Here is a 14,985-nt window from a genome sequence, read left to right on the forward strand (position 1 = left end):
AACACAAATCAATTGAGTTAACTTCATTGTTTTAACAAACTTAAGTGGATTAAACATAAAACAATTAAAGGTGCAGTAGGCAATCTGCCAAAAAGCTAACCGTTAGTATAACAGCTTTGAAAACACAGTTCCTCCCCCTGTCATCCAAAGCCACGCCTCTTGAAATCACGAACATGCACCTTAAAGGGTCAATAGAATTTGATGCTGCACACAGAATGGGGAAAAAATGCATTTCTCAGTAGATGCAGAAACTCGGTAGGTGCATAGAATAACGCCAAACAGCCATGTGTGTATAGGCTATCCCATCTCAAAACGTTGCGAAAATCCTAAATGACAGTTATAGTTTGATTAAGGTGTTTACATGTTCACATTCAGCATTTACGGCAGATCTTTCAGTCTATCATATTGTAGTGGTATTACTGTAAACTTAGTAACTAAATCATTTTGACTAAGCTATGTCTTTAAAAAAACTGTACTGCTGACAATACTATTTAACTTTGCCATCTGAATAAATATAAACAAAGAACATTGATTACAAACTTACCAAATCTGTAGAGAAAATCAACATCAACTGGAGTTGCATTTGTATATATTTTTTTTTAAATAAGACGAAAAAAAGCTCTCGGGTAAAAACAATCCTTACAAACATATTTAAGTTGCATGTTTGCAGATCACTGTAATCCACAAATGTGGGTCCACATGCCACCTGTGCTCTCATCATGGGGAAATGGAGAAAAAAAAAAAAAAAAACTTTGTCGTGCACATTTATAAACGCAACATTGACAACCCATGTCTCCGAACAATTCTTTTACTTCTAATTGTTTTTATTACAGTTAACAACACAACGTGGTGTCTGAACACTGTCTTTGAAGATACAGTTCATCCAGAAAGTATTCATAGCAATTCACTTTTTCCACATTTCTTTATGTTACAGCCTTATTTTAAAATGGATTAAATTCATTTATTTTCTCAAAATTCTACACACAATCCCTCATAATGACAACATGAAAAAAGATTTTTGGAAATTGTTGCAAATTTATTACAAATAAAAAACCTGAAAAATCACATGTACATCAGTATTCACAGCCTTTGCTCAATACTTTGTTGACACACTTTTGGCAACAATTACAGCCTCAAGTCTTTTGAATATGATGCCACAAGCTTGACACACCTGTCTTTTGGTTCATCAGTACTTCTCAAGCTCTATCAGGTTGATGGGAAGCGACGCTGTACAGCCATTTTCAGATCCCTCCATAGATGTTCAATAGGACTTCAGTCTAGACTCTGGCTGGGCCACTCAAGGACATTCACCAAGTTGTTGTGACGCCATTCCATGATATTTTGACCATGTGCTTTAGGGTCATTGTCCCGCTGGAAGATGAACCGTCGCCCCAGTCTTAGGTCAAGAGCACTCTGAAGCAGGTCTTCATTCAGGATGTCTCTGTACATTGCTGCATTCATCTTTCCCTCTTTCCTGACTAGTCTTCCAGTTCCTCCTGCTGAAAAACTTCCCCACAGCATGATGCTGCCACCACCATGCTTCACTGTAGGGATGGTATTAGCCTAGTGATAAGCGGTGCCTGGTTTTCTCCAAACGTAAAGCCATTCACTCCAAAGAGTTCCATTTTAGTCTCATTAGACCAGAGAATTTAGTTTCATATGGTCTGAGAGTTCTTCAGATGCCTTTTGGCAAATTCCAGACAAAGAGTGACTTCCGTCTGGCTACTTTAACATACAGGCCTGATTGGTGGATTGCTGCACAGACAGTTGTCCTTCTGTAAGGTTCTCCTTTCTCCACAGAAGAATGCTGGAGCTCAGACAGGGTGACCATCGGGTTATTGATCACCTCCCTGACTAAGGCCCTTCTCCCCCAATTTCTCAGCTTAGATGGTCGGCTAGTTCTAGGAAGACTCCTGGTGGATCCAAACATCTTTCACTTACTGATGACGCAGGCCACTGTGCTCATTGGAACTTTTTAGAGCAGCAGAAATTGTTCTGTAACCTTCACCAGCCATATGCCTCGAGACAATCCTGTCTCGGAGGTCTACAGACAACTTCTTTGTCTTCATGCTTGGTTTGTGCTTTGACATGCACTGTCAACCCTGGGACCTTATATAGACAGGTGTATGCCTTTTCAAATTATGTCCAACCAACTGAAGTTACCACAGGTGGACTCAAATTAAGCTGCTGAAACATTTCAAGAATGATCAGTGGAAACAGAATGTACCTGAGCTCAATTTAGAGCTTCACGGCAAAGGCTGTGAATACTTATGTATGTCTGATTTTTCAGGTGTTTTATATTTAATAAATTTGCAACAATTTCTTTTTTCACATTGTCATTATGGGGTATTGTGTGAAGAATTTTGAGGAATTAAATTAATTTAATCCGCTTTGGAATAAGGCTGTTACATAAAATAATGTGGAAAAAGTGCTACGAATACTTTACGCATGTGCAGTAAATACTTTTAGATCATCTAATTTAATCACTACTAGAATGTGAAGAGACTTTTAACCAGCACAACAAAAAATGTTTCTGAACACAATCACCTACTGCACCTTTAACGTTGTTTAAAAAAAAATGTATGAACTGTGTTGTTTCAATTCATTTTAAATGAGTAGTTTGAACAAGCAGAAAAGGTAATTTTTGAGTTGCTGTGGATATAGTCTTTGCGTCAAGAGATCAGACAGATTGTGATCTCTTTGCTTTCAGTCAACACAAGAAAAAAACGAATAAAAGAAGAAAGCTGAGAAGATTCCAAAGTCGGATTTTCCCTGAGATGACAAAGCAGCCTGTGAAACTACTAGTTCTGCTGACAACTAATGGTTGGCACATTGATATGGCTTTTATAGATGATTGCTAGCCTTTTCTAGCTGCAAACACAGGGTTCAGTGTGGTTGCTAGGTGATGGTTAGTGTGCTCGAGGCATTTGTAAGAGGTTTATAGGCAAGCATTAAGAAAACGGTCATTGTAAAAAATTATAATAAAAATTGTACTGTAAAAATATGCAACCCGGTTAACAATAAGGTTCCTTAATATATACGGTTAATAACCATAAACTGACTTAGAAAAGGTGGCACAATGGGACAGTGGATAGCACAACATATGCTGGAAAAGTTGGCCAATTATTCTGCTATGGCGACCCCTGATAAGTAAAGGGATTAAGCCGAAAAGTAAATAAACAAATGAATGACTTGGTTGCCTTAGAAAAATGACATTTTTATTAGATGTTTTAAAGCATTTATTTATTTAATGATATAAAAACACTAGTAAAATATATATTTTCTGATCAAATAAATTATTTTTCAGGCTAAAACTGTCAAGGTGCAAATCATTTAGTCTTTAAAACATTATGAATGAGTAAAAACCTCAGCAGATAATCTGACTCTGGTCTCAACCCCACCCATTGGTATTTATTTTCAGCTCTGGGTTGACCGTTGGGCCACTCTAGCAAATAGCAGAAGAGCAACTACTGGGAAGGTGGGCATAACGATAGAAAGGTGGCATTGAATTGGTCAAATTTAGATAATCAAATAAGGCATAAAATAAATGTAATTTATCACAAGTCTACGATATGTATATTGCAGATAGTATTCTTTTTTTTACGCAATATATTGCACCCTATTGTATTGTATTTTTAACCATACATTTCTGGCAAATTACATGTTCATACATGTCTGCTGTTTACTGTAAATTTGAAAAACAAATTAAAAAATGTGAACTACATGTGAAAATAACTCTCCTGAAGGGTATTAAGACCTAAACCATACTGAAAAAAGAAAAAAACTTATTTTAGATTTTGTAAAAAGGCCATAATACAACCCAAACAAAGTGGTTGACGGGCCAAACAAAGCGGTTGACGATTTCTTGGGTGTTGCAAGAATGTTGCTCCAATGTACAAGCAATACTAATAATAAACCTTGCCTTAGTAAACACTAATAGTGAAATCTTTATTGCCTAGCAGTTACTTGACAAAAGAGAAATTATTTCTTCTTAGGAAGGTGCTAAGCGGGGTTCTGTGGCTTTTTGTGAGACGTCAGCAGGATGCACAGAATTGATCACGCATTAAAGTGCCCGTTCAAACAGTGATGCCGCTCTCCGCCAGTCATTACTCTTGTTAAAGGATGCTTTCCAGCTGTTCGCGCTCGCTCTCCACTCACTCAAACACAAATACACACACACACACACACACATATGAACTCACAATGCGCGCACCTGTGCAGGAGCTCAATAGCGCGGATCGATGGGGTTTGATTGAGTGGGACTGCAGTCCAAGGTTTGAGTCAAGATGACAGATGAGGTAGCCGTAAGCAAATGAAGGTCACACGGGTGAATTGGATGTTTCTGCGTGTGTGTGTGTGGCCACACACTAGCCAAGAAGGGGGTCAGAATATCAAATATCTCGCTCCATTCCATCCTGCTTCAGACTGGCACATCATCTATCAGTGTGGCAGGAGGGCACACTGCCGCCTGTCTGAGTGTCAGAGGGTGCGACCACACATAACCCCTTCATCACGCCAGTCCTGTCCTGGGGGAAGCTATACAGCAGTTACATACCTGATAGATATCATCCTTTATTGAAGTGGAAATGTGTTTTTTAAAACTGTTTTAATATGCAGATGCTCATTCTCACACTTGTCTGTGTGGAATTCAAACCAGTGTCAACCCCCTAAAGTCATAACTACTTTCCGGGTCACGGCACCAATTTCATTTCTCCAACTCAGACCACCTTGAAAGATATTTGAACCACTGTCAAACAGAGTTTGTGTTTGTGTGTGTCTGTATGTGAATCATATATAGACAGAATGCCCCCAAAAAAATTTAAGCCAATTTGCCACCTTTTACTGTTATAATATATATATTATATATATTTTTTTTACCTGGATTTGCATAACATATGGCACTTTTCCCAGAGGACTGCATTCAAAAACAAATTGTACTGTGGTATACAAGTCAATGAAACCAACATCAGTTGCATCAGAATTCTGTAATATACGGATCATTTTAGCATATACATTAAAGCTTGTGTTTAAATGTCTTTGTGTGTGTGTGTGTTTGTGTGTGTGTGTGTGTGTGTGTGTGTGTGCGTGTGTGTGTGTGTGTGTGTGTGTGCGTGTGTGTGTGTGTGTGTGTGTGTGTGTTTTTGCTTTTTCTTTTATTTTCCTTTCTTTCTTTTTTTTTTTGTTTTTTTTTTTTGTTTTTTAACTCCCCAAGAGTTACACAGTCAAAATATTTTTTTAAAAATATAATCGATTCAGCCAATTTCCAGGGGCCTCATGTACGAAGACTTGCGTGGAAATCTTACTAAAACATTGCGTACGCACAAAGCTGTAAATGTGCGTACGCAGAAAAAAATTCAGATGTATGAAACACTGCGTACGCCGAATCTCACGCATATTCTTTTGTACATCTGAATGAACGTGAAACTGAGCGCAACATGCACGAGCACAAAACCCCTCCCTGCCTCTTCCCCCGTATGAATATGCTAATGACTATGCTAATGTCAAAACCCAACGAAAAAGCAACGGCAAAATCAAGCAAAAAGAGAAACTTTGAACAGAATGTGAATTGGAGGTGCTGCTTTCGGAGGTAGACCGGAGAAAAGCGGTGTTATTTGCAAGTTTGTTCTCCAGAATTAACAACAAAAGAAAAAAATAGAGTGGGAGAGTTTAGCTGATACGGTTAACACAGTTGGGTCTGAACATCGCACTGAGTGCATTTAAAAAAAGAAATAGTGTGGTTTATAACTGAAAAATGTTGCAGTACCCTTAGCAGTCTCAGTGGCGCACCTCATAAGAAGCATGTGATCATGTACTGACATGTTCGAGCATAAACTCGGCTCGAATCCAGCGTCTAATAAATTCTTTCTTTTTTTCCCCGCTACATATCAGATTTTGCCCACTATTTATCAAGAGAAAGACAAGTAGGAATCATCAATAAGTTTGTGCATCATATTTTATATGCACATTTATTGAATGGAAATGTTTCTGATTCACGCATGCAAATTCATCTTCAGATAGTGTCTTTATAGCAATGTGCGTGCGGTAGATCGCTCAGATTACATTGGGAAAACAGGCGACCGCTCCAAATTGTGCTTTAATGTTTAGCTGGTCAACTGTATGGTATGGAAATCTTACATACCTACTATATGAACCCGTCTCATACAGCTGCCATTACAAGGATCAGACACTTTGTAGAGAAGAATTTAATACAACTGCCTCTAGGAGTCGCCAATGGAAATAAAACAGTTACGCACAAAAAATGTGCGTACGCCTGCCAGAAAGCTGCCGTGAACCTGCGCACATTCCCACGTTCAGTTCATTGTTAGTAAATCCAAACGTGAGCGATTCTGAGCGTGAAACCTGGCGTACGCAAAGTTTTTGTGCGTACGCAGCGTTGATACATGAGGCCCCAGGTCTGGTGTGAGCATTTTTAGCTTAGTTTAGCATAAATTGTTGAATCAGATTAGATCTTTAGCATTTTGCACAATTAAAAAATAATAATAAATAAATAAATAAATAAATAAGAATTTAGATTATTTTCCTATTTAAAACTTGACTCTTCTGTAGTAACATCATGTATTAAAAGTTGCTATTGTCTAGGTCATTTAAATTATACTCTCATTCTGATGTAATAATCAAGGTACTTTGCTGTCATACTATGCCTGCAGCAGGCACAATGATATTATGCAGCACCTGAAAATAGTCCCGATCTTTATAACTAGGTAACAGCACTGCGTAATGTAATTAAATAAAAAGGTAGTGTTCCTTTAAGTAAGCAGAGTTTAAATTACACAGACCACAACACTGACATGACAGAACAGGTTAAGTCCCAAAACATTCCAAGTATGTGGCTGGAAATGCTTATAGCTATGCAAATCCTCATTTTATATGTATTAAGGCTGTGTCAGAATGCAACTGAGAAATTGAATGTGCTGCAGTGTCAGCAGAATATTTGTCTTATTTAGATCTCTTTCAGGTCAGCTATTGTATTGGTGGAGATCTTCACTGTATAAGAACAAAGCTAAAGAATAGACTGCATCCTAGGACTTTAAAAATATTTTTGAAAACTAGATTACAAACTCTTCAAGTCATTGCAACAACACTCTCACATAGGGGTAAGTTAGCAGTAGTAGATGACTCCTAAATAACAAGATGTTGATTAAATCACTAAACTGAGTGGTGAGGTTTGCAAATGCCAAAGTATTGTATGAATGCACATGAAATATGATCAATAAGCTTACATTTAGAATGAGTTGTGAAGGTATTCATATCTTTATCTATATAAAACATCTAAATGTGTTATTTAAACCCTAGTGTGATTATTTGTTTAATACTCTTAAAGTACCTCATTATTGAGGGGCATTTCCATTGAATTATTATAATTGTATATTATTATATATACATATATATAGTTGAAGTCAGAATTATTAGCCCCCCTGAATTATTAGACTGTTTGTTTATTTTTTTCCCCAATTTCTGTTTAACGGAGAGCAGATTTTTTCAACACATTTCTAAACATAATAGTTTTAATAACTCATTTCTAAAAACGTACTTAATTTATATTTCCCATGATGACAGTAAATAATATTTGACTAGATATTTTTTTAAAACACTTTTATACATCTTAAAGTGACATTTAAAGGCCTAACTAGGTTAATTAGGTTAACTAGGCAGGTTTGGGTAATTAGGCCAGTTATTGTATACTAAAGGTTTTTTTCTGTACACTATCGAAAACAAATATAGCTTAAAGGGGTTAATAATTTTGTCCTTAAATTGGTGTTTAAAAAAAATTAAAAACTGCTTTTATTCTAGCAGAAATAAAACAAATAAGATTTTTTTCAGAAGAAAAATATTTCCAAAATATCCATTCAGCCAATCTAAACATCTGGCCGTAGCACATTTAGCTTAGCTTAGCATAAAACATTAAATTAGATTAGACCATTAGCATCACGCTTGGAAAAAAAGAGAGATTTGATCATTTTGCTATTTTAAGCTTGACACTTCTGTATTTATGTTGGGTACTAAGAGCAACGGATTAACTAAATGAAATGTTGCCATTTTTTAGGCTGATATGTACAGGTATATGAACTAGCGTAATAAAATAGCATAATAAACAAGGAACCCTGCTGTTGTGCCATAGCTGCAGAAGCACAATGATATCACAATGCGCTCCTACCTAATTACCAAGCAAGGGACTATTTTCAGGTGCTGTGTAGTATGATTACATGATAAAGCAGCAATGTTCCTTGATTATTACGCCACAATGAGAGTATAGTTCCAAGCCAAATCGGGCTAGCAAATAACCCTTTTTCATCAGTTTTAGCACACAACGCTACAAAAACTACAAAACCACAAAAAAAAGTTAAGATTTAAATAGGAAAATTATTTTAACACTTTTTTTGTTTTGAGTTTTTGTGACAAGATGCTAATGGTCTAATCCAATTTAATGAGTAATGCTAAGCTAAGCTAGGCTAAAAGTGCTTCCACCAAACCAAGAGATCAGCTGAATGGATTCAAAAAAGGTCAAACTCAACTGTATAACACAAGGGGATGCAAAATGAGCCTATTTACAAAATAAGTGGAGTGTTTCTTTAAAGTAAAAAAGGTATATTAGGAACTTCATGTAATTCCAGCATTATTTGTTCCAAAATATATACAAAGGAAGCAAATGTATTTGAATAAATAGAATAGAGTTCACTAATTCAGATTTTGCTCTACCACTGAAATGTACCATTAGTTTTCAGCTGACTGGACCTCTTAGAAGTCATTAGTAGGAAGCCTAATTACTTATAAATGTGTATTTATGTAGAATGCATTATGTATTCTTTGATTCATCTTGTAATGGATGTGCGCTGCGGTTCTCTAATGAGCTTGACCGTTTCGAGAAGGGCTTGACTGTGTGCTGAGATTGCTCTACTTACTGAGAGTAGTTTCCATGTGATCGGGCGCACCTGCCGTGGAATTCCAGACCAGCTCAACTTCCGAAGCTCCTCTGAGAAAAGAAAAGTTTTTTTTTATTAGACAGAAAGTCACAGCCAAAGGTGATAGAATGAGTTTGTTCATTGTGAAATTACTGAATTATTAATAATCAGTTCCTTTCCTGAATTTCTTTTTCCAAAACCCTTTTTCCCCTCAAATAACCTAATGCATAAATGATCAGTAAACAGCAAGGAATCGAATGTTCGAATATAAAAAAGTAATTAATCTTTACTGTCTCCTAGAATTTCATAGACTTATTATAGTTCTGTCTCAATCAAGATCCCACCATTTGCATGTGTTTGTGAATTATGTCAGAGAATCAATATGTAACATTTTAATTAGATAGCAAAAATGTACATACTTATATATATGAAAAAGCTTTGTTATGGATGTGAATCTCTCCGTTATGGATGTGACAGATGTCAACGTGCCACTAGTGTGATTTTGGTAAATCAAATATAATTGTTTGAGAACATTGACAGATGCATTTTTGAGTATTTTTAAAGCACTGTAAAATACAAGCCTACACAAACAACGCAACAACGGTTTTGCTATTTTGGCGAAAACTTTTTTTCATGGCAAGGTTGACATTTGCCTGAAACATATATATATATATATATATATATATATATATATATATATATATATATATATATATATATATATATATATATATAAATAAAATGTCCAGCGATATTAAACCAATTAAGGATAGACTTATTTATTTTATTTCAGCTAGAATATTTTTTTTTTTTTATTACATATAACATTTATATATATATATATATTAGGGTTGTCAAGATACCATTAGTTCATCTTACGATACTAGTATTGTGATTCTGTTAATCAGAACTCAAATTATAAAGAAAATTTACAGAAATACTATATTTTACATGTTATGTTGAATTTAATTCATAATTCCCTTATTATTCAAAAGTATTATTTGCATGTCACTTCATCTAAAATTTATTCTTTTCTGGGTTTTTGTAGATAACTGACCTAAATATTAAAAAATAAATTGAAGACACAAATTATACCAAATAAAACTTGGCACAAAAACAGATTTTTTTAACAACATTAGGCTATATGAAGTGGTCAAAAATTGTTTCAATGTTGCCATTTTGGGTTTTTCATCTAATGAAAAGAAATTTATATATGGAAAATGTGTTGTGTGTGATAATGAAATGACACAAGGAGAAAGTACTGAACTACTAAAATGTATTTAATGCTTTATATAAAAGCCTTTTTGGTGATGGTAGGTTAAAGACGCCTCTCATGTGGAGAATAAAGTCACATGCATTACTCTGGTGTAATTTTATTTTTTTTTTCACAGACTTCAACGGTGTAAAAATCTTGATGGTTCTGTGGGTTTTATCCATCCAAACTGATCTTTATATTGCATTTTCTATTGGTTTTAAGTCAGGGTATTAGATAAGCCATTCTGCAACTTGATTTTCTTTCTCTGAAAGCATTTGAGAGTTTCATTGGCTGTGTTTTGGATCGTTGTCTTGCTGAAATATGAACTCTGGTTTCATCTTCATCATCCTGAAAATGTAGATGTTGGACTGAAGCAGCTTTTATTAAATTTACAATGAGAAAGGGCAGAGGGTTGCAGAAGAACTCCTCAGCGATTTCAGCTGCTGTCTGGGCTTTCCCTGCCATTCTACACCTTCCTTTCTTCATGCGTTCAATACTTTTCCCTGTGTCATTTTATTTTATTATGCATAACTTAATTTGTAAACTAATTAGATCTGTTTTGTTTTCATGTATAGATTTACTTTGTTGTTACCAACATTATGGAAAAATTCCAAGTCAAAGGCACCCTTAGATATGTGTTTTCTGAAAACAAAAGGATGACATTTTCAATACTTACTGTATGTAAACACTAACACACACATTTCCCCAAGAAGTTACATCAAATTGCTAATTACATATAACTGTGGACTAATTATTGCTGTTTCAAAACCACTTGGCTACAAACACTCTAACCAGTATTCACCAGTTAGTAAACTATTCTAATGTAAACGTATTTGAATAGCATTTTTCTCCCCTAAAAGTCCACTAAAAGAGAACCAGTTGTTCATATCCTTAGCTCAGTCAAAGCTGCCAAGTTAGTGGAAATTGTTCAGTTGTTCTGCATTCAATACAATTGCTTATGAGGAGAAATAAATAAATGAATGGTTCATTCATGAAATGTATATATAACAAATACATGGTTTCACCAACGACAAGTTCAAACAAGAAAATACGCTATTAATACATGATTACTTCACCGCTATTAAACCATATTTAACAAGCAATCATTTACAATGCACTAATCTAGCATGTATAATAATGCAAATAGCATGCAAAACAGGACTCTGCAGCATTTGAATTCCATGAGCAAACTGTGCTTTCAATAAGCACTGCAAAAGCACGCATTGGCGAACCCAAGAGTGCTAACGTGAATAAATCTCAGTGAGGCAAATTGGACTTTTAAAATGGACAAAGAGTCCCAGCAGAGCCTTAAAAGAGTGAAAAAGCACTTTAATACCAAATATTTCTCATTTCGTATCAGTATTGCATATTTCAAGGGTTGATGGCAGCGATCATAATGCGCTGAACGTGGATTAGTCATTTCTCAGAGCCTTGACAACAGGCTGCAGTGTAATGTGCATACATTTTATTTGACATCAAAGATAAATCTAAATTTTAAATCAGAGGTTGCTAAAAAAAAAATCATACAATAGACGAAATGCGCCATGAATACAACACGAGCCTTCTGAGGAAAAATCTTTGTTTTTTTTTTTTTTTAAGAAATAACCTTTCTGAAATCAGACCTGGAGGTTCTTGTGCAGTTTCTTTGTCAGGGCAAAATGAAGACTGAAGCTGATGAATAACAGTGTTGTTATGATGACCGCCCATGCAAATACTATTAAAATATAAATATGCTTGATTATTTGCACATCACTCATTGTTATTGATAGCAAAATTACATTTACAGACAGTATGTTGTTGGGTATTTTGAACTCTTAACACATAAATAAGGACCAAAACATGCAGTGAGTAAATAAGCACCTTAATAAGTACAATAAATGATAAAAGGAACAATTACACTTTCTATTCGCTTTTTACTAAACGAAAAGAACAGCTTAAACATACTTTAAAAGTACTCTTTCTTTCACTTTTACGGCAAAAAGGTCATCATACAAGCTTGAAAAAACAGGAAGGTTAGTAAATGAAGACAATTCTACTTTCCATTTGCTTTTCACAACAACTACAAGAGCAGCCTGAACATTCTTCAAAACTACTCTCTTTCACTTTTACAGCTGAAAAGTCATCATACAGACTTTAAAAACAGGAAAGTTAGTAAATGAGGACAATTCTACTCTGCATTTGCTTTTCACTACACTAAAAAGAGCAACCTGAACATACTTCTCAACTACTAATTTTCACATTTACAGCTGAAAAGTCATCATACAGGCTTAAGGTTAGTAAATGAAGACAATTCTACGTAACATTTGCTTTTCACTACAAACTAGCGCCTGAAGTTTTTAGTTTTAGGCTAAAAAGTCGTCATACAAGCTTGAAAGAACAAAAAAACAGAAAAGTTAGTAAATTAAAACAATTCTACTTTCCATTCACTTTTTACAACAGCTACAAGAGCAGTCTGAACATCCTTCAAAACTACTCTTTTTCACTTTTACGGCTGAAAAGTCATCATACAGACTTTAAAAAACAGGAAAGTTAGGAAATGAAGACAATTCTACTCTGCATTTGCTTTTCACTACACAAAAAAGAGCAACCTGAACATACTTCTCAACTACTAATTTTCACATTTACAGCTGAAAAGTCATCATACAGGCTTTAAAAAATCTGCAACTTTAGTAATTTAAGACAATTCTACTTTACATTAGTTTTTCTCTACAGCAAACAGAGCAGCCTGAGCATACTTCAAAACTATTTTTTTTCTTCTTTTTTACAAAAGAAAACCGAATCGACCAAACAAAATTATATTTTAATTGAACACATCACAAAAGGTACACATAGAGTACCGTCATATCTAGTATTGTGAAAAGGCAAAGCAGAAAATCTATAGCTTTTTACTACAGCAAATAGAGCAGCCTGAACATACTTCAAAACTACTCTTTTTCCCTTTTACGTCTGAAAAGTCTTCATACAAGCTTGAAAAAAACAAAAACAGGAAGGTTGGTAAACACAGACAATTCTACTTTCTATTTGCTTTTGATTACAGCAAAAACAACATGCTTCAAGACTTCTCTTTTTCACGTTTACAGCTGAAAAGTTATCCTATAAGTTGAAATAAATAAATTTTAGTGAATAAAGATAATTCTCTTTTACATTTGTTTTTCACTACAGCAAAAAGAGCAGCCTGAACATACTTCAAAACTACTCTTTTTCACTTCTACAGCTGAAAGTCAAAACAGACTTGAAAAAAGCACAAAAAAACATGAAGGTTAGTAAATGATGACAGAATAATCATTTTTAGGGCTGAATCATCTCTGAATCTCATTTTAGGGGTCAGTCATGCAGTAATCCGGGTAATTCCAAAATCTTCATTAAGCAATACATCACCATTTCCGACCTAACGAATGCAATTCTGCTGATCTTCGTGACACTCGTGCAATACCTGCGCGGACAAAAGTGTAAGCACAGAGGGCATGAGTGTGTGTGTGTTCTCTCCGGGCAGGTCTGCGGGTGTAGTATATGAGGACGCTGGGCCGTCCTGACACATTGAAGGCTGGCTTTAATGCGCATGCTGCTTTTACGCAGGAACTTTATAGGGAAAGCGCTCAATTCATTAAACACAGAGCCACTCAAGGGTGTCTCCTCGGCCCGCACCTTTGAACCCTCATTTGCGCTGTCAGCCGCAGAAATTAGTCGATGAATCTTGTGCCCTGGCACTTAATTAAACTATCTGTTATATTTCCTCCACGTGGCATTAATCTCACAATGGGGGGGGAAGTAAGGGGGGATTAGGCATTCACTATTTCATCAGCTCATTGTTGCTGTCTTTGTCCCTCTGGAGACGGTGACCTTAAAAGAGGTTGTGATCGCCCAGACAGTTGCTTGGGAAAAACGCACACGGGCTGCCAGCTAAATGAGTTTCGCGATATATGACACTAACATGTATATTATTATTATAGGATCATTTAATAAGGAATGCTGGGTGAGTTAGTTCTATATAGTCATTAATTTTACATTCTAATTACATAATTTAAGTTATTTTTATATTCTAATTACATGAATTAAATTATACATAAGTATTTAAATTACATTGTCTGAAAACAGAGTACATACAGAAATCATGGAGTTAAACTTGAAACCTTTTTTAAGACTCCAAACGTTTTTAAACCTCATTTAGGCATCAAGCATTTAGGTTTTAACTATTTAGATTGGCGACATTTTAACTCTGAGTAGTTTTACTAAATGCTGATTGTAAGAAGGCATAAGTAAAGAGTCCTAGCTTGTGATAACTCCTTATCCATGCAATATTATTCAGGTGTGTAAACGATTATATATATATATATATATATATATATATATATATATATATATATATATATATATATATATATATATATATATATATATATATATATATACATACACACACACACCATCAGCTCTGCAGATTTCTTGGACGCCCCCATACTAAATGTAACCCCAAACCATGATTTTTTCCTTTACCAAACTTGACTAATTTCTAGATAATATTGGTTCCATGTGGGTTCCAATAGGTCTTCTGTAGTATTTGTGATGATTGGGAAGTATTTCAAAAGATGATTCAACAGAAAAATCCTTTTGCCACTTTTCCAAATGATCAACTAGAAGTCAAGTTGTTATTTGTTGCTCTTACAAATGGGATTGACAACAAGACTTTTGTCAGGTAGTGTACAATATACAGTGTAAATATACTTTTTAATAGTTTTTTTTTTTTTTTTTTTTTTAAGGGCAATAAATATATCCCTAGAAGAATCTGTTTAAATGTGATGAATTAGACAT

The 14,985-nt window shown here is 35.0% G+C and overlaps 1 protein-coding gene across 3 annotated transcripts in view; it reads right to left on the minus strand.

The window, feature by feature from the left end:
- tbc1d22a (TBC1 domain family, member 22a) overlaps positions 1-14,985 on the minus strand; it is a 270,682-nt gene that overhangs the window by 212,985 nt on the left and 42,712 nt on the right. For all 3 annotated transcript variants that reach the window (XM_005168538.6, XM_005168539.6, NM_214799.1), the window contains 1 exon segment: positions 8,922-8,992. In XM_005168538.6, the coding sequence (XP_005168595.2) occupies positions 8,922-8,992 (71 nt within the window).

The sequence above is a fragment of the Danio rerio genome, chromosome 4 (genome assembly GCF_049306965.1).
Source record: "Danio rerio strain Tuebingen ecotype United States chromosome 4, GRCz12tu, whole genome shotgun sequence".
Lineage (NCBI taxonomy): Eukaryota > Metazoa > Chordata > Actinopteri > Cypriniformes > Danionidae > Danio > Danio rerio.